Source organism: Mastomys coucha, unplaced genomic scaffold (assembly GCF_008632895.1).
Source record: "Mastomys coucha isolate ucsf_1 unplaced genomic scaffold, UCSF_Mcou_1 pScaffold23, whole genome shotgun sequence".
In the NCBI taxonomy this organism is placed as follows: domain Eukaryota; kingdom Metazoa; phylum Chordata; class Mammalia; order Rodentia; family Muridae; genus Mastomys; species Mastomys coucha.
Genome location: NW_022196906.1, coordinates 47,872,796 through 47,893,369, shown reverse-complemented (window position 1 = coordinate 47,893,369; position 20,574 = coordinate 47,872,796). Strand labels below are relative to the sequence as shown.

Below are 20,574 nucleotides of genomic sequence, written 5' to 3'. Positions count from 1 at the left end.
ACACACACACACACACACACACACACACACACACACACACATCAGTGTCCACAGCTCTGGAGGCTAATACGTTCTCACAGCTTATATTATATAGAAAGTATAGCTTCCATCCTAGCTGCCACGCCTTAACTACCCATTTTACTTATAAATTTTTACTTATCTGGAATGTACTGCATTAGGTTCTTCATGTCTATTTTGTATATCTGCTATTTTTACTTGCAGCCTTACTTTCTGAGTTAGGAACCATCACCTCCATCCTCAGAAGAGAAAAACTGGCTCAGAGGCTGTAATTTACTTATTTGGGGCCAGTCACTACGCGGCTAAGTCGGAATTAAAACTCAAGTCCACACGGCCAAAGCCTGTACTCTTTCTGCTCCAGCACAGCCTCCCTTCTGAGGAAGAAGCTGTGGAAAGAATCCCTCTGGCTCTTCTCGGGGAATGGGAGACTGTGTCAGTAGGAGGATGTTCTAGCCAAAGTCTCTGTGCCTGTGATGATTCATATTTAGATCATGTTCCTTGAGAGTAGGGGAAGATATTTGTAAGCAGCTGGTTTTAACATCTGAGAGTTGTAAGTTAAGATTCTCAGGGGAACCTGCCAACCAGATGGTAGGAATGGGAGAGGTCATGGCAACTGCCTGTTTTCCACACAGCTAAAATGTCAACCCTTGATGAAATTCCCTTTCCATTGCCCAGCCAGGCATGGTAACATGCACGCACCTCTTATTCCTATACTTGTAAGGCTGAGGTAGGAGTTCAAGGCCAGCCTGGGCTCTAGGTTAGGTCCTATCTTTAAAAAATTAATAATAATCTGAGAAATTTAGAAGACTTTTGATTCCAATGATTCCCCCATTGGTCCTTTTCTCTAGCGTGAGTGTGGAAGGCAGCCTGTGTGGGTATGTATGTGTTTGAATACATTCGTGTACTCACCCTGCATGCATGTGTAGGCCAGAGGTTGCTGCTGGGTGACTTCCTCATTTACTCTCCACATTGTTTCTTGAGACAGAGTCTCTCTCTGAACCTGAGCTCACAATTTCAGCTAGATCAGCTGGCCAGTGAACTGTGGGGATCTTGCCTATTCTCACAACCCTACACACACACACACACACACACACACACACACACACACACACACACACATGCATGCACGCACGCACGCACGCACGCACGTACACACACACTCCTATTTCTCCAATCCCAGCTTATAGATGGAGTTAGAGATGCACCTTTCCACATCTGGCTTTTACGTGGTTGCTGGGAATTCAAACTCAGGTCCTCATAGTTGTAAAGTCAGCCCCTTACCCACCAACCCATCCCATGTTCCCCCCAATATATTTTTAAAAGACTTGGCCTATGACATTTCTTTGTTCTGTGACAAATAAAGGTCTTCATGAAATGGGCTGAAGAATTCAATCAACAATAAAGAGCCCTTGTTGCTCTCATAGAGAAACAGAGTTCAATTCCCAACACCCATATGTAGCTTGCAACTGTCTATAATTCCAATCCCAGGACATTCAATATCCTCTTCTGGCCCCAGTGGGTGCCAGGTATGCAAGTGGTACACATACATACATGAAGGCAAAACACTCATACATATAAAATAATATAAATAAACAAATACAAAACCAAAAACTTCGTGAGACCGTTATCCCGGATAACCTGTATCCACATTCCCAGTCCGTGGTCATTCATATTTGGCTCCAGAATAAACAACCTCTTATTTACCCTTGAGATTAGGACTATGTTCACATGTCAACATGTTCTACCACATTAAAACAGGAAGTCATAGTCCATACTTCTCTTTTTCTCTTCATCTTTTGTCCTGAAACCCAGTCACATAGATGGATCACAAACTCCTCCATCTGAAACATTTCGTAGTTGTAGATAGAATACTAGAAAAAAAACTCATCAAACATTACTAAGTTTTTGTTTACAGAGAAGCTAAGGATTGTCTTATTAAACATGGTTAGGAGTTAATTTGCTTAAGAAATTGACTTAATGGGCTGGAGAGTGGTTAAGAGCACCGACTGCTCTTCCAAAGGTCCTGAGTTCAAATCCCAGCAACCACAAGGTAATTCATAACCATCTGTCATGAGATCTGATGCCTTCTTCTGGACTGTCTGAAGACAGCTACCGTGTACTCATGTATAATAATAAATAAATCTTAAAAGAAAAAAAAAAGGAAATTGACTTAAAGCTTCAGGAAAGTCAAATTTAGTAGCATATGCTTAGAACCCCAGAACCAAAAAGGCAGAAGTAGGAGGATTGTCATGAGTTCAAAGCCAGCCTGGACTACATAGCAAGTTGCAGGTCAGCCAGGGCTGTTTCACAGTGAGGCCTTGTCTGGAAATGAGCAAACAACTTCATGCCTGGAAGTTGGCCCAGCAGTTTAAAACAATTCTTACTCTCACAAGAGAACCTGGGTCCAGTTCCCAGCACACACATCAGGCTGCTCACAACCTCTTGAAACTCCAGCTTCAGGGGACTTGACACCCTTCTTTCCAGCCTCTGTGGTCACCAAAACACATGTACACACACATATATAAATAATTAATAAAATAAATTGCTTTTTATTTTTCAAAACCAGAACATTCAAGCCAAACAAAATGTTCCTGCTATCCCCTCCCCTGCTGTTCTTCCCCTTGTCCCCCAAGAAAATGCTAATTAATTCTCCTTATCCTAAAACATGTAAGACACTATATAATTATTCATAGTTAAAACAATATAATAACATAGAACAACTCATAATTGTTTAAGATTATTTAATTTTTAACCCAGGTATGGGGGCACACGCCTTTAATCCCAGCGCTTGGGAGGCAGAGGCAGGAAGGCCTCTGAGTTTGAGGCCAGCCTAATATACAGAGCTGTTCCAGGACAATCAAAGTTACACAGAGAAACCCTATGTGTATGAATGTAGTGTGGGTTTGTGCGTGGGTGCAATGCCTCCTAAGGCCAGGAGAGGGCCTCAGATCTCCTGGAACTGGAGTTACAGGCAGTTGTGAGCATCCCAGTCTGGTGATGGGAATCCAGCTCTGCAAGAGCAGTGTGGGTTCTGAGTGGCTGAGCCATTGCTCCAGGCCTGGGACAACTTGTATTTCAGGACCAAGGTTTACATTTTTTTCTTACTTTTGATTGACAGCCAGATGGAAAAAAGCTCTTAGCATTTTTTCAAGTCATCATAACTAGTATTCTAAAGAACATTTGCTAGTTTTGAATTGCAAATGAAAAATGAGCTATCAAAATGTTTGTCTGGCTGCCAGGTACTGCACACCACTCTCCCTGAAGAGCTAGCCCTAAGGCCTCATCCCCAGATGTGTGTGTCCATCTGGGTTGAATAAATAGGTCTGAAGAATTAGGCTTGCTTTAGTTTTACCATCTCACTGGAGATAAGAAGGGTATCTTTTTATTCTGAAGAACAAATTTGCCAATTAAATACAGCCTCCTCTGAACCAAGGAGGTGATAATAGAATAGCATCTCTGGGACACTAAAAATATGAGGAAGGAAGATGAAGGCAAGCACAGAGGTCTCTCGGGCGCAAGGTGTACATGTTTCACTCCACACCAGAATGCACAGTGGCTCGCAGGATAATCATCAATCGTATTAAATGGGAAAGATGTGATCTTTCCTAAGTGACATTCAAAGTGAACTGGTCCAAAATTGCCCTTAAAGTCTGCATCACATGGCCTAATGCACAATTTACCTAAGAATGACTCTCTCATTCCCAAGTCAAGATTTATGGGAACCACCACATGACCAAGCCAATTCTCCAAGCCCAGCCTCCCACCTTTTCCGTTGTTCTGCATTCTGAATGTGGCTTCTCTCATACAGATAGGCTGGGGTAGGGTGAAAGAAATGGCTTCCAGAAAAGGTCTCTCATTGTTGTCGATTCCAACCATGGCTCTTAGCTTCCATTCACTAAAAATAACCTTACTCCCCTTGATGGTTTTTGTTGTAGTTGTTGTTGTTAATGTTTTTGCTATTTGCTTGCTTGCTTATTTTGTTATTGTTTTGGTTTTGGTTTTGGTTTTGGTTTGTTTGTTTGTTTGTTGCTTACTTATTTGGCTGGTTGACTGATTTTTTTTTTTTTTTTTTTTTTTTTTTTTTTTTTTTTTTTTTTTTTTTTTTTTTTTTTGTCTTACAAGAGGTCACGAATGGAGCTGGAAATGACCTTGATCTTCTGACCCTCTTGCCTCTACCTCCTGTGTTCGGGGATTGCAGAAGTGTGCAACCACACTTAGCTTGTGCTGTATTGGGGATCTAACCCTGGGTTTCATGCGTGGAAAGCAAGCCCTCTATCAACTGAGCTATGCTCCCAACCCCCACAGAGAAATCTTAAAATGGATTGTAAGACACTAGAAGGCCAAACCGTTCTGGATGAATAGACAAAGGGAGTAAGGCAAAGATGAGACCAGCTTTTAGAGTGTTGTTTCTCATGACCACCCCTCAGAGAGTCTCAAGGAGTTTGACATTATAAGGACAAATTGGCCAGGGTCTTGCCAGTTATGTGGTGAGAATGGCTATATATATCATCACAGATGATGAGTGAAATAGTCTGGTTTTTTTTTTTTTCCTCCAGGACCTTCTCAAGGCTATATCACAAAAATATAAAGTGGAGAGGCGGCTTAGGGATTGATTGACCACTGACAGTCAGATCTGAGTCACGGGACTGGCAGGAGCTTGCGGGCACTGCCCCAGACCACGGTCACGTGGTGCAGACTCCATGTGTCCTACTGAGGAGACCCACTTTTGTCTCACTTACGCCGTGTGAAAAGAACAAGGTTCTGAATTTTAAGACCCTGAGCTCTAACCTTAGCAGAAATGCGGGGACAAAAGTGGAGCATGACTGAAGGAATAGCCGGCCAGTGACCGACCCAACTCGGGATCCATCCCATGGTCAGACACCAAAATCCTGACACTACTACTGATGCCATGTTGTGCTCGAAGACAGAAGCCTAGCATGGCTGTTCTCTGAGAGGCTCTACCAGCATCGAACTGAGACGGATGCAGACACTCACAGCCAACCATTGGAATGAAAAGAGGAACCCAATGCAGAGGTGGGCCAAGGGGGCCGGGTAGTGTGGGGCGAGATATTGATGCTTAGCGTTTCTAAAGCTCTTAAAATCTGAACGACAGCTCCTTCATGTTCCCTGAAAATATGTCAAAACACACTCTTTCATTACATAACCTTAGGTTAAAAAGAATTAAGTTTTGGCAGGTAGCTCTCTGTTGCTGCCCTGCTCACTGCTCTCTTTGCAGTACTCTAAATAAACCAGTTTTCTCTTAAAACAAACAAACAAACAAAACAAAAAAAAAAAAAAACGAAACAAAACAAATCAAAAACAAAACCGTTTTTAGTATGTGTGGGGGTATTTGCACAAGTGAATGGGAGTGCATCTCCAGGAGCATACATGTGGAAGCCAGAGTTCAGCATCACATGCCTCCCTTGGTTTCCCTCCACATCATTTTTTTTAAACAGAGTCAGTCTGGGGCGGGTGCAGTGGTCTGCAAGTGAGCGAGCGGTCCAGATGCTGCCACTCAAAGAGCCCTTCTATATGCTAGAACTGTGTTCTCGAGAACCGCGACACTCTCCAGAGCCAAGGGAACAGCAACTCAGCTCTTCCCGCTATTAAAAAAAAAAAAAAAACAAACATTGCCAACTTCTGTGAAGCGTTTCATTATCTTCCTTTCTAAAACAGCACTGAAGCAGGCACAGCAGTGCCACCACCTGTTCTGTGGCTTTCTCTGGGGAGATGAAAGCAGTGTCTAGTTAACACAGACCAAAGAAATGACCCCACTAAATCCAGCATGGTGGAGCAATGGGCATGGTGGGTTACTTCCAGGAGCCTGGCTGACTCAGAGCAGTCCCAAGGACCTGGGAGTTAGACAGACTCCCTGGTAGGCAGACAGGGAGAGGGGCCATGACTGTGACATAGACACTGGGTTTCTAAGATGACTGGCCTCTTCCTTACCCTCCTGACCTAACACAAAAGCCTGGCAGCTTAAAACAAAGACCATGTGGGCTTTTTTCTCCAGCCCCTAGGCCCCTGCTGATGGATTGGCTCAACTTCAAGGCCTGATTACGACACAACAGTCAGGGACCAATCAGCCATCCTGTGTCTCAAACTGACCATCCTAAATTAGGAGAGAAAAATTGTTCAGAGACTTCAAAAACAGGAATCCTGGAAGAGAGAATGGATTTTTGCTCTCCACCACCACCACCATCCCCCGTTTGTGGAGAGTCTTATCCTCTGTGTGCCTACTGTGTGTGGAGGTTCTTTTCCTCCTTGTACCTACTGTGTGTGTGTTTCCTAGCTCTTGAGGATGGCCTTTCTTCAAGTGCTGATTCTGTCTGCTCCTGTGTGTTGTGTTCAAGGTTTCTCCCCAACTACCTGTCAAAATCAAAATTTTTTTCCTGCCTTTTAATTCTATAATTGTCAGAGAAATGAACCCTATCAAGACCCCTAGATGGTTACAGTTATATTATTGTCTTAGTCAGGGTTTGTATTCCTGCACAAAACATCATGACCAAGAAGCAAGTTGGGGAGGAAAGGGTTTATTCAGCTTACACTTCCACATTGTTGTTCATCATCAAAGGAAGTCAGGACAGAAACTCACACAGGGCAGGGACCTGGAGGCAGGAGCTGATGCAGAGGCCATGAAGGGATGAATGTTACTTACTGGCTTGCTTCCCCTGGCTTGCTCAGTCTGCTTTCTTATAGAACCCAGGACTACTAGGCCAGCCCAGGGATGGAACCACCCACAACAAGCTGGTCCCTCCCCTTCTTGATCACTAATAGAGAAAATACCTTACAGATGGATCTCATGGAAGCATTTCCTCAAGGGAGACTCTTTTCTCTGTGATAACTTCAGCTTGTGTCAAGTTGACACACAATACCAGTCAGGACAATCACCAAAAAGCCATGTCACTGGATTCCTTCTGCTACCCTAGTCAACATTCCATGGCCTATAAAATATATTACCCCATCCCAAGACCACATGTGCAACTGATGTGCACACAGGTAGTGGGGTTTCAGATATGGGTCTGGTGACACTACTCTCTTCTGGCAAGGAGTATTACCAGCTTCCTTATTGTAAATCCAGCTATTATTGTCCTGTTTATTTGCGTTGTGATGACTACATGGCTGTGGTATAATCACCTAAGGCTCTGCCTCCCCGGCACTGGAATTACAAGCATGTATGATCAACCTAGCTTTTTATGTGGTTTCTGGGGATTGAAGTCAGGTCTCCATGTTAGCTACACAAGCCCTTGGCCAGCTGGGCTCTCTTTCCAGCCCCCTCCCCTTCTGTTTTTAAAGCTAAGGGAATGAGGGCTCACAGAAATCAGAGCTTGTCTGGGGGTTACCTGCTACTAGGCTAAATGCAGTCTGTGGATCCAGGGACACTGCTTTTCCCCAGACCATTGTTTTTAATGATCTAATGAGTAGGAGGTGAGAGATACCACTTGACAAATCCCTGCAAGTGTGTACACTAGCTAATGTTGGAGATGGGGCTGTCATCTCCACTTAAGCCCCCCTCCCACTCCCGGCTAACACTGACACTGGAAATGATGCTGGTCAGTCATCAGCAGTCTTTCTTACCATCTCTTACTCAGTTGAAAGAAAAGGTGGTTCTAGGGCTCTGCACGTGCTGTATGGCTGAGCTGTACAACAAATAAGGGGTTTGCCTGGGGGCTGCACTCACGGGCACCGTACCGTTGGCACTAGCAGACCACATTAAGGAAAGCCACCTTAAACTCTGAGTCATTCCCCTGATGAGGTGAGGGACAGCTGATGGTCCTGGTGATCACAACCAAAAGAATTCACAAGGGGCATGCAGAGCACTACATAGAAGATTGAGTTTATTGCACAGTAATAGAAAGAACCCTCAAGAGTTAGAGGGAGCAGTGGCCAAAGGGACTGTTGTGGAGGGGGAAAAAAAAAACCTTACCCTGTGAGATTGGGTAGTGCCCGAGAGATCACTGTCTGAACTCATACTTGTAGGTAGGTTTTAAACTATTTCTGGAAGTTTCCCAAACAGCTTTTGGGCAGAGTAGGTGTCTAGGTGATTGACAGGACCATCTGGACTAAACTCTTGAGGAAAGAGTACATTAATGTGTTCTTGTTCTTTACAAAATCCTCCTGGTAGGCAGTAAGCTTATGATCATTTGGGCAGTTTAAATGTCATATCTGCACCCAGGACGAGAAATCAGACTCAAATCCACTTTTTAAACCAATTACCTCCTGGTTTTACAAGCCTCTGGTTTTGAGGCAGGGTCTATCCTCAATAACTTCTAAGCTTGCTAATTTCTCACTAACTGATAGACATGATTGGAAGGAGGTGTGGCTACCTTTTCTCAGAACTGGATAGAACTAGATTTAGTTTTCTGTTCAGTCTCTTAGGGCTAAGTACATCTTAGGGTGCCTTTTCTGAGCACCCATCTTCTCAGTTTTAAGATAAGGACAAAGATGAATGTTTATTGAGTCTAGGCACCCAATATCGCTTGCCTGTGTAATTCTGAGGCTCAAGTGAGATGACTTCTTGAGTCCAGAGACCAGCCTAGACAGGATAGTGTCTCAAAAAGTAAATAAATAAACACTTCTAACTATAAAACAAGCTGAATGTAGTAATCCCAGCATTGGGGAAGCTGAGGCAGGGGATTGTGTATTTGAAGCCAACCTGGGTTCTATAGTGACAGCCTATCTTTTTAAAAAAAAATTAAGAAATAAAATTCAAATAAAAAAGGACAGATATTTTGCACAATAAAATGATTAAATGAAATAAAATCCATGAGAGCTCCTAACACTCAGTAGACATCCAATGGATAGATATATATATAAAGTTCAACCCCAACTACACACAGCTTGAATAATGAGACTTTCTCCTGTTGGTAGATGAACTTGAAAATACGCTCAACACATTGGGCTTTGATGAGTAATTCATAAACATTGTCAACTTGTTCAGGGTGGTGATAGAGATAGATCAAAAGAAGCAAGCACCATGAATATTTCACGAAGGAGCTAACTGCCTTTGAAAAGGTTGTTCTAACTGTATAAAGTTTTCTTTTTTTAAGTTTAGTTTGCTCATTCATGTAGTAGAACTTTTAGAAGTAGAACAATTTTTTTATCATGCCTTTAAAAAAAATAGAACAAGGGGTGGTGAGCACAGGCCATATATTTAGTCTCAGAAATGCTATCTATCTGTTCTAAAGCTTTACTATCTGGCCAGGCAGTCATAATGTCTTCAACAAACACTTAGCCAGTGATGATGACTATGGACCACTAGAATCTAAAATTAAGCACTGAAGGGTATCTGCAGTGAGAAAAAGCCCACATGGGAGAGACACAAACAAACCAACACACTGCGATAAGAGTTATGAGACTGCAGGCAGGGACCCAGAGAGCAGGGAATTATCTGAGGACAGTTTCCAAGAGACAATAACACTTAATGGCATTCTTTGCAAGTGAGCAGGAGTGAGCCAGGAAAAAAGTGGGACATTCAGACAACATGATAGCATTACAAGGTCGCGTTGAGAGAAGACAGAGGGCATGCTTGAAACTACAAATAGCAAGAAGTGGTTACAAATGAGAGCTGGGGAGAGGCAGATAGGGCAGGCAACCAAAAGATAGACTGTAGGTGGCCATATCTTGGCTAAGAAAGGCCTTTTGTACAGAATGGTGATGATGACAATGATGACAATGATGATGACTACTACAATAATGACAATTCAATTCTGAAACAAACAAAAATGATCAAATGCCTAGAGCCATGGTTTATATCAGAAGAAAACAGATCAGCAGTAGCTGGTTTTTGTCACTGACTACTTTATGGGGTGTGCTGGGCATTGAGGACAGGAACATAGGTAGGGATAGACACACCTACCCACTGAAGAAAGCTTTAGGGAAAAACCCTTCAACAGAGTGGGCTATGCATTCCAAAGGTGGCCAAGATATGAGGATGAATGAGGGGAAAGTAATGCTTAGTTCACCTGCCCACCTTTGCTCCTTGCTGATGCATGCATCTACTCTATTACTGCTGCTACCGCTGATGTCTCCCTTTGCTGAGACTGGAGCCCAGTACCAGCTCTATCAGCCTTCTAGCACAGAAGAAGTATTCTTCAGGAATCCTCCAGACCCTCAACACTTCCACAGCAACCAGTTTGGTGAGCCGAGCAACCACTGAGTTCTCCGCCTCTCTAGGCACAGAAAGTCATTGTTGGACAACCCAGACTGTGTCATGTAAGCCAATCTATGTCTTTTGCAATATTCATTCTGTCAGCTCTGCTCCTTTAGAGAACCTTGACCAGTTTCAGTAGATAAAAAATGAGATGTTTCAATGATGCACAATTTGGTACAAGATTAGAAAATACCAGAAGCAAAATCTAACCAACACTACAAGCCAACTCTCTTTTAAAAAAAAAAAAAATCCAATAGTTATTTAGCACTATAGTGTGAACAGCTCTGCTCTGAGTAATACTGAGATCTTTGCATCCTAGGACTTAGGACAGGACAAAGAGAACATTACACCAGAGAGAATGCTCAGTTGGTGAGACGGTGAGTATGGAGCATTGGTCTGGCTGCTCTTATTAAATATGGCCAGGCAGTTCAAGGCTAGAGTCTAAGCTCAGTGTAAAGCAGACATGACTCTAACAACTGTGGGTGGTAAGAGGTCCCTCCCCATGGGTGAGTGACCCCAGGGGTGATCCAACTTGGTAGTAAAAGAGTTGTGGTCAGAACCTGAGCTCTGCCTTTATATAGTGTAACTGCTGGCAGTCCCACTACGGGATGAGATAGGCACTCTTCCTTTCCACTCTGCAGATCGTTTCAGATTCCTGCATCTGCCACGCTCTCTGCTTCCTATTGCCCAGACTCTCCTCCATGCTTTCCTTCTCCTGCCCAAAAAAACTTATTACAGCATTCTAACTGTATACTCATATACCCGTCTTCCTCCCCTAAACCATGAGCTCAATGAGGATGGGATTTACTTGTTTGTTAATGTTCTTTCCAGAGGTTGTGTACCATGTGCAACACAGAGTAGTTTCAAAATAAGTACTTGAATGAATGAGTGAATCAGTGAATGGATGGGTGAGCCAAGAAGAAACAAATTAGAATGGACTGGAGTCTATGGGCTGAACTTTAGTCAGCATCTAGAAACCAGTTCTCTCCATTCTACAGGAGATCAAGCACCATGTTTGGGACATCCAAGCCCATTTTGAGGACCTGGGACCAATACTGGGAGACAGCAAAGTGTACTGTAATGATTCAGAGTGCGCAAGAAACTAAAAAAATCACACATAAAAAGAGTCTTTGAAGTGAAGTTGTAATTTAGCTCTAAAGACTAAGACTCCTCGATATGGAAGGTACTAGATGCCATTTCTAGCTTCTCACTGAGCTTGTTAATGGCTGTCCCTATCCCTGGGAAGGTGATCCATGATGTGACCTAAAACACTGGACCTGTACATTTAGCAATCTTCCTATGTGTTAGGGACAGAAATGGGGTGAGGATCAGTAAGGAAAGAGAAATCATGTAGAGGTTTGCAATGTTACCTTTATCTAAGTAAGCCAATATTTCAGGAGCATTGGTCTGGTTTCTGTTATTAAATATGGCCAGGCATTTCAAAGCCAGAGTCTAAGTTCTTTATAACTTGAAATATCATCAAATGCTTTGAAGATCTACAATAAAGCTGTCACCAGCAAAGATTAAGAAGATACAATTGTCTTGATCTTAGATCTGCAGCTTAACCACTAATACCTGGTTAGTGAGGTTTCCAAGCTTCAGGTCCCATGGCGACTCATGGCGTGATACATGCACCAAACCTCAGACAGAGATAACATGCAGTGGACTCACCAAGTGGTCCCTGTTGTAAGTGTGGCACCAGGACCCAGGCCTCAGGGAACATGTAGAATGAGGTCCAATGTCTAGAGGGTATATGTGTCTCTCCATGTGCCCATTCCTCCCCAGCCCACCACACACAGATCCTCTCAAACATGCACAAACATCAGTAGATCCTTAGAGGTGTTCTTCAGGTAAAGGACATCCTTTTACCCATTTACCAAGGGCCCTCTAGACCTCTGAGAGTGTGGACCACACAATAAATTATTAAAGACACACATCCACATGGGTGACCTAATTCTAAGGTATCAGGGGCCATGTTTTATCCGGAATCTCTCAAAATGAACTTTCTCAAAGTCTATCAGTTCTTAGTGCCTCTGCACATTAGAAATGTCTGGAAATCCCCTTTCAAGAAACAACACCCACATGCCAGTCTGAGCATCAGTGGTTGGCTCTGAACCCTCAACCCTTGCTACATCGTAAGGCCATCTGGAAAATGCTGTGCTTTTTGTTCAGATTGTGTCTGCTGTTTTAACTCAGGTACTTAGGCTCCACCACTGAGAGTTCCGTTTACTTGGTCTGGAAAGAATGCACTATCAATAGCTTGTAAAACAAAAATCTTCCCCTGCTTTATTGATTTTCTTTGAATGCAGACAAGGCTGAGAGGTAGGGTGCTGTGTAGGTAGTAATGCCATGATAGATCAGATTCTTAGCAGGAAAAGCCTTTGTGGAGAGCATTATGAAGCAGGAGGTTTAATATCTCCTTTCCTGTAGTTACAACAAAACTAGCACAAATAACAGATGTGGTCTGTCTAGCACAGGATGTGCTAGCAACACTCTATGTCTGTCTTGTAAACATGTATGCAGATGTGTATTTTCCATTTTTCCTTTCTTGAAACTGTCCTGGTGTCTAGCTTGATTTGCATTAGGACAATGACTAAATTGGAATATGCTATTCATAGGGGCATGATTCATGTTCCAGTTTTACTCAGGGATTAACTATTCTAAATATGTGAATGCAGACAGACATGGCAATGTGAGTAGAATATGTGTTTCTTGTCCTTTTTTTGGTGTGTGAGTGCATGTGTACATATATGTATGCATGTTCACATGTGTTAATGTGCTTTGTACATGTGTCCATGTTTGTATGTTTGTGTGCCTGTTGGGGGGGCGATATACTTGTATATGCAGGAGTACGCATGCACATCTGCACACATACATGTGAAGGTCAGAGAACAATGTCAAGTGTCATTCCTTGGATTCCTCCCACCTTTTATCAGAGAGGGAGTCCCTCATAGCATGAAAGTTTGTCAAGTAGGCTAGACTGACCAGCTAGTAAGTCTTCCCTGACTCTGCTTCCTATCTCACCATCACTGAAGTTACAGGCTCACACCACTGTGCTCGATTTTCACATGGCTTTGAGGATCCAAAGTCAGGCCTTGGAACTTACAAGTTAAGGGCTTTACTGACAGAATCTACTGACCTCCTGAACCCATTTTTGTGAAAGCTATGGATAAAACACAAGACTTTAGAGTGATTCTGTAATTTTTAGTGGACACTCTGGGCTCTGACCCAACACTTCTGCAGGATGGAGTTATTCTCCCTCTGGCCAGAGGATTCTCGAAGGAAAGGTTTGAGAAGCAATGGAATTATCTAAGATGTGACACTCTGACCTGGCTTTCTTTTAGATCCTAGGCAGCTGGAGCATCTTGGCTAATCTCAAATGCTAGAAATAATGTGCTATTTGTCACTTTGGTCCCAGCCAAGGGTCACATTGAAGCTAAAATAAACTCTAAATGCTGTTTTTATGAGCAGCTTAATTTTATTCACATGGAACTCAAGGGACTGGCAAAGACTTCTTCCTACATTTCTTCCGAAGGATTGGAAGGATTAGTTTGATGGCAGAGACTGAGTTGGGGGAGGTGTGTAGACACAGACACAGACCAGCAGCTTGTTGTTACTCTGCATCATAAGAATCCAGTTTAATTTTAACCTGGTGGTTTGAATAATACATTTGCTAGAGAACAAACCTAAGGCTCACTGGCTAGCAAGCCTTGGGCAGCCTACAAGAACAGCATCTTTAGAAAACATGCCAAGGACCTAGTACAGCAGTGTGTCAGGCATTGTGAGTGTGGGTCAGAGATGCTGGAGGAGCAAAGAGCAGCATCCCATGTCAACAGAGCAGTGGAAGCTCAGAGCACACAGCAGTCACTCCTGGGTGTGACATGGCCCCTCAGTATTGGTAGGACCTCACAAGGAGCCACATAAGGAGAACGGTGATCAGGACAACTGTGAAGTTGATAAACAGCTCCTGGGTAGACCGCTCCATCTTCAGAATGTCTGGGTGAGAACTCCAGAAGGACTTCTGAGCACACACCAAGGACACTGGCTTGTCTTCACTTCCTAACAGGGAGAGACAGCATGGGAGATAAGTGAATGTTCCTGAAAGATGTTCAGTCTCTCTACAAAGGAAACAGAAGTCATGGAAGAAAGGAGTGTTGGTGCTGACTTACCAACCCTTTCCCCCAAACCTATCCTTGAAATCTTGATCCCCAAGACCTAAGAATGTGACTGGGTTTGGAGATAGGGTCTTTAAGTGGTAAGCTAATATGAGGTCACTGTCATAGGTAGCCTCAGCATCAACTTGATATAAACCTAGAGTCACCTGGGAAGGACCTAGTGATGGTTTGAATAAGTGTGGTCCCCATAGACTCGTGTGTTTGAATTCTTGGCCCATAAGGAATGACACTATTAGGAAGTGTGGCCTTGTTACAAAAGGTTTGGTCTTAATTGAAGAGATGTGTCACTGTGGGGGTGGGGTTTGAGGTCTCCTATACTCAAACTATACCCAGTGTGATACTGTATCTCCTTGCTGCCTGTGGATCAAGATGTAAACCTCTCAGCTCCCTCTCCAGCACCATTTCTGCCTGCATGCTGCCATGTTTCTCGTCATAATGATAATGAGGTAGACTCTGGTACTGTATGCCAGCCCCCATGAAATGTTTTCTTTTATAAGAGTTTCTGTTGGTCATGGTGTCTCTTCACAGAAATAAAACCTGAAGACAGCCTCAACTGGGTAATCCTCCCACACTGGGAGGCTAACAACTAACTCTAGTGGGGTCTGGCACCTTTGACCTCCTTGGCTGCCTACACTCATGTACACATACCCCAACACCAACACATACATATAGTTTAAAATAACAAAAATAAATATTAAATAATGAAAATACATCTTTAAAAAAAAAAACAAAAAGGTAGTTGAACAAGCCAGGGAAGTAAGTTAGTAACCGGGGCTCACGGTAGTTGAACAAGCCAGGGAAGTAAGTTAGTAACCGGGGCTCACGGTCTCTGTTTCAGTTTCTGCTTCCATGTTCCTGCCTTGACTTACTGCCATGGCTTTTCTCCATGAAGGACTATACCTGTAAGCTAAAAGTAAATTCTTCCACCTTAAGTTGCTTTGCACTGGTGCTTTATTGCAGAAAGAGACGCAAGAGTTCAGTTACTATAGCAAGCTCTGATTCCATACACTGGTGTTTTAAGAAGTCAGGACACAGGCATTATAGAGGGAAGACATTGTGGAAACACAGAGATTATGGCCATTGCCAGGCCAAGGAGAATGTCATAAAGGGAGCAGCCTTCCTGATGCCCTGGTCTCCAACATCTGACCTCAGATTTTATTTGAAATTAAGCTGCCACTCCTTTCTGAGGCTCCAGCCTGGCAGCTTACCTTGAAAATCTTAGACTTGCTAACCTCCACAATGGCATGAACCAATTTCTCAAACACACCATACACACACACACACACAGAGAGAGAGAGAGAGAGAGAGACAGAGAGAGAGAGAGAGAGAGAGAGAGAGAGAGCTGTGTTTATCTGAAGAGTATGGATGACCACAAGCAGCCTAGTTTCTCTTCCTGCTGTCATCCCAAGACCAATATTTTTATCCTGTATTAATTGCATTGTTTTGGGTAAGAAATAAAATATGGAATTTTCTCTCTTCATCTTCTGCATGTTTAAATACACTTGTTAACTTTGTTGTTTGGAATATCTGCAAGCAGGGTCATCAAGACAGAAATAAACCTTAAAGTTTAGCATTGTTCTTTCCTTGGGTCACATTTAGGAGTAGGATAACATCATCTTTCAGATTTAAAGTTGCCTTAGGTCTTCATCCAACCCTGGTGAAAGCATAAAGCAGCTCCAACAGCTGCATGGCTTCATACAAGCCTCCACTGGAACAAAGCCTGCAGAGGTCAACCAGAAGTCCCTCGCACAACAGGTACTCAGTCCAAAGAACAAGTGTTAACCTCATGAGCATTTCTGTTTCAACAAGGGCTTGTGCCAGCTATTTTTAGTCAAGCTCAGGATGTGCCTAGATTGTAAACATTTCAGACAGCAGAAAGGGCATCTTCACTGTTCATACAAATTGTACATGCAGGAAAGTATCCTCCAAGAGTGCAGGCAATGCTGTCAATTAGGTTACTAATTTTGGTAAAGTGATAAAATTAACACTTGGTTTAAACAATCAAAATAAAATTTAAATCTTCTATATTTTTAAATGATTTAACTGGATGCTATTATTGTAGAACAAGATTGTAGCATGAAAGAAAATTTTGATGGAAAGAATACTGGCTTGCAAAAAGGTCAAAGTTCAAAGGATCAAAGCTTTGTAGCAACTTTTGGCCTGACTGAATTAACTGTACCTGTTGTATTTGTTGTATCATCAATGGACCAAATTATTAGCTGCATAGATACCAGTGGAATAATCAGCTTTTATTACATAATTAGTATAATATACAGGTTCATGCCAGATTGTACTAATGAACACATTATAGAATCTCATTTTTAAAATATAGTCAATGATTGAATTATGGTTCCTTTTCATTCTTAATTTTTATTACATTTATTTATGTATCCAGCTGGTGAAGGAGACACATGTGTGTCACAGTACACATGCAGAGATCAGAGATCAAGTTTTAGGAGTTAGCTCTCTCTTTCCACCCAGAGGACCTGGAGATAGAACTCAGGTTATCAAGCTTGGCAGCAAGTGCAATCTTGCCAGCCCCTCCCTCCCAGCCCTTAGCATAATGTACATTGTCAATTCCTATTGAAAACCTTTACAAGCAGCTGTCTGGAAGAGAGGATAAGCAGAAGAAAATTGGTGGGTAGCAGAAGAGAACAGAATGTTCATGAGTATTCAGAGGAGAGAAGGGGGAGGCCTGTTAAATGAAGTGCTTACAGCAAAGACATCCTGAATATGGACCCCCAAGGCCATATATTGGAAAGGGCTGGTCACCAACAGTAGAATGGGTGAGAATTGTGGCACTCACATTCACCACAAAATTTGAATGTTGTGGAGTAAAGAAAATATACAACCAACTCTAGCTACAGAGCAAGTTGGAAGGATCTCTCGCCATACCTGAGGGATGAAGGGAGGATTTACAGCAGGAGCTGAGAATGTGACTCCATTTACACAAAGGCAAGCACCAGGAGTTTAATCCTGTTGCTTAGGAACACAAACACGGGTGGTAAAAGTTCAAAACAAGGAAAGACAGACAAGCTCCACACTTGGGGACAGAAGGCAGGAGGGAGATGACTTGGAATGGACCTCTGGAATGCTGACAGCGATCTGTTTCTTGGTAAATGATGGTTATACTGGCATTTCTTACAATTCGTGTTTCAGCTGCCTGAAACACTTTTCATTCTTTTGCATTCTCCCAGTTTTTCAGCCTCTCTGACTACAGGCTGAGCACCAAACTTCTCTTTCCTCTGGCTTAACCTTTGCTATTTCTTGTACTTGGATAGAAACTTTAACTAGTTGTTGTTTTGTGTGTTTTTAAATGAATAGAACTCCAGTCCGATGAATTCGCCGTAGGTGCAGTTCTATTAAGGTACATGGCAATGCAGTCCTTACTTTCACACACAGACACACCCTTTGGGAAGAATGAGCAGAGGTAGGTGGATATTCAGTTACCTGTGTTCTACGTCTCTGCTATGAGCCCACACACGAGCTCTGGCTTCGTTTTTTGCCTTCTCTGTGAACCAAAATGGTTGTCCTGAGCATGAGCCAAAGCCTTACAAACCAGCACCAAATTTTACAAGAAATGTGACATTGGTTTTCTTCTGGGATGTGGAAAAAAAAAAAAAATATATATATATATATATATATATATATATATATATAACTAGAAAAAGAGAAAAATACATGTCAAAGAAAAACAGGAATCAGTATTCGGTTTGCAGCTTATAAAATGCCCTATATCGTGATTGCCTGTTCCACTGGGAAATATAAATATTAGTTAACATTTTTATTTGAAAATTGCACACAGAGAGAGACAGAGACAGAGAGACAGAGACAGGAAGAGATTGCTAAGTATGAAGTCTTGCTGTTACCTGAAGAGGAGCAGGAGCACACCCAAGCTGCCGTGGACCTCAGTCTCTCCAACTCCAGCTGTCTCCCCGGCTGTCTGAGCTCCTGGACTCTGGGCAGGGCCTAATGTAGTCTGAGGGAGGTGACAATCACTGTGATGTCACTGGTGAGACATCTCAAAGGGACAAGCTCCAAAGGTTCCAGCCTAGTTGTATTCAGGGGGACATGGAAATATGGTACCTAGGGCTCTGCTCCTTTGACTCTCAATTTAAATGAACAACAGAGGGATGCGAAAACTCAAAACTCTTGTTGCCAGCCTACTTTTGACGCAGTAGTGTAGGACTTAAGTCCATCTTTTACCTCTTTATAAATCCCTCCATCATATGTTCAGGGCATCATAAAGCAAGAGCAATGGACTAGTTTTAGCAAATAGCTGCCTTCACTACTCGACATATGAAGCTATAAAAGGGTGATTTCATGTCATCACCCATATCATTAGCTGTTTGAAATGCGAGAATTCTCTGCCTTGTTCCCACATTCCCACACCAAGCTGCAGAATCCCTTACATCTCTTTCAGGACTGACTTTTTTTTCTAGCAATAGAAGTTATCCCCCTTCCCAGCCCCATCTCCTGCTGCACATAGCTTTCCATCGAAGTAATGCACAGAGAGTTCACATGTTCAGATAATTTCTCCTGAAACAGTCATTGGAGCCACAGCTTGTATCCATCAATTAAACTAGCATAGCAGTAAAACAGACTGCAAGCCGGGCAGTGGTGGTACACACCTTTAATCCCAGCACTTGGAAGGCCGAGGCAGGTGGATTTCTGAGCTCGAGGACAGCCTGGTCTACAGAGTGAGTTCCAGGATAGCCAGGGCTATACAGAGAAACCCTGTCTTGAAACAAACAAACAAAAAAAAAAAACAAAAAACAAAAAACTAGTGGGAATGTGAGTCCTAGACTAGATAGAAATATCTAGAATATATCACTTTTATTTCCTTTGTGTTGTATTTTATCTATATGAATATTTTGCCTGCATGTAAGTGTGTAAGTGTGTGCATCACATGTGTGCACTGTGGCCTGGGAGGCCTTGTCCAGTCCCAGACAATTGTAAGCCACCGTGTAGGTACCAGGATTCGAACCCTAGACCAATGGTAGAACACCTAGTGCTCTTAACTACTGAGCCATCTCACCAGCCCAAAGAATATATCTTAAAAGAATGAAATGGCACTATTTCCAACAACAAACACTGGCTCAAATCAGACAAGGACGAGTTTGTAACAAATCAGATTTGAGGACGTAAGTGAAGCCTCTAACATGTTTAAATGGATTTAAAAGCCATCAACTGAGGAATTTAAGTATAACTCCAGTTGCTGAACTGTTCAGTAGGTCTTGTCTTTAAGAACAATAGGTTAAATCTCCTCTGAGAGTCCCCAGTTAGGGTCAATAAAAATAAGTCATTCCCAGAGGCAGGGGCAAACACAACTCGCTGCATGCTTGTATCCACAGTCAAGCCTTTCTCATCATCCCTACCGCCCCAGAGGCACCAACAAAAGGAGGATTTTCCATTCCATCTCTTCATTTCAACATGAGCCCTTCTAAGGGTGGTCTAATTACAACATTCTGTCACCACTTGTCTTGTAAAACGATAGCTTGCTGAAGTGACAGAGAATATTAATTATAGCACAATCGAACGTTGGCTGTTATCTGCTGCCATCTGGCAAACTCTGTGGCTGTAGTCAGATTTCTGTCTTTTGCCTCCCTCCAAGCTCTTGCCAGCTTGCTTCAAATGCTTGGGGATGTTTTCCTAGTCACTAAGCCACAGCTGTCCTTTTTCTATCTGTTCAAAACTACTATTTGTCCACTTAAAATGCAACGCTTTCAGTGTAGCATATTTAAAAACATAAATGTACAAGAAATTTTGATTTCTACTGGTGTGGACCTAATAGTGGCTGCCAAGCCTGACAACCCAAGTCCAATCCCCAATCTACATAGTAGAAGGAAAGAAGCAACTCTCACATGTCCATACACATATTTGCATGTAAATTTTTAAAAATTAAATAAATAAATGTAAAATAATTTTTAGAGAAAAAATTAACATTAATTAAAATTAAAAATATGCTTTCTTGTGCACTGGGAATTACATTACACAAGAGCTATACTGAGATTAAATACACTGAGAGTAATGCCCCTGAATCAGCCTCCTCAAGTCTGATTGAGGTTGATGAAGTCAGCTCTTACAAGTTTGATTCTCTGCCTTTATACATGTAGATGCAAAGTTGAGAGAGGTTGGGAGTGAGGAGAAATAATTGGAGGACTTAAAAATAAGGGATCATTATGGTCAAAATACATTGTAAAATATATAATAAATATAAAATACATA

The 20,574-nt window shown here is 42.5% G+C and overlaps 1 protein-coding gene across 1 annotated transcript; it reads right to left on the bottom strand.

Moving 5' to 3' along the window:
* Positions 1–13,778: 13,778 nt before the first annotated feature.
* Sln (sarcolipin) lies at positions 13,779–18,438 on the bottom strand. The gene is made up of 2 exons (XM_031344154.1): positions 18,216–18,438; positions 13,779–14,230 (listed from the first exon to the last, which is right to left on the bottom strand). The coding sequence occupies exon 2, from the start codon at positions 14,154–14,156 to the stop codon at positions 14,061–14,063; it is 96 nt and encodes a 31-aa protein (XP_031200014.1). The 5' UTR covers positions 14,157–14,230; positions 18,216–18,438; the 3' UTR covers positions 13,779–14,060.
* Positions 18,439–20,574: the final 2,136 nt, after the last annotated feature.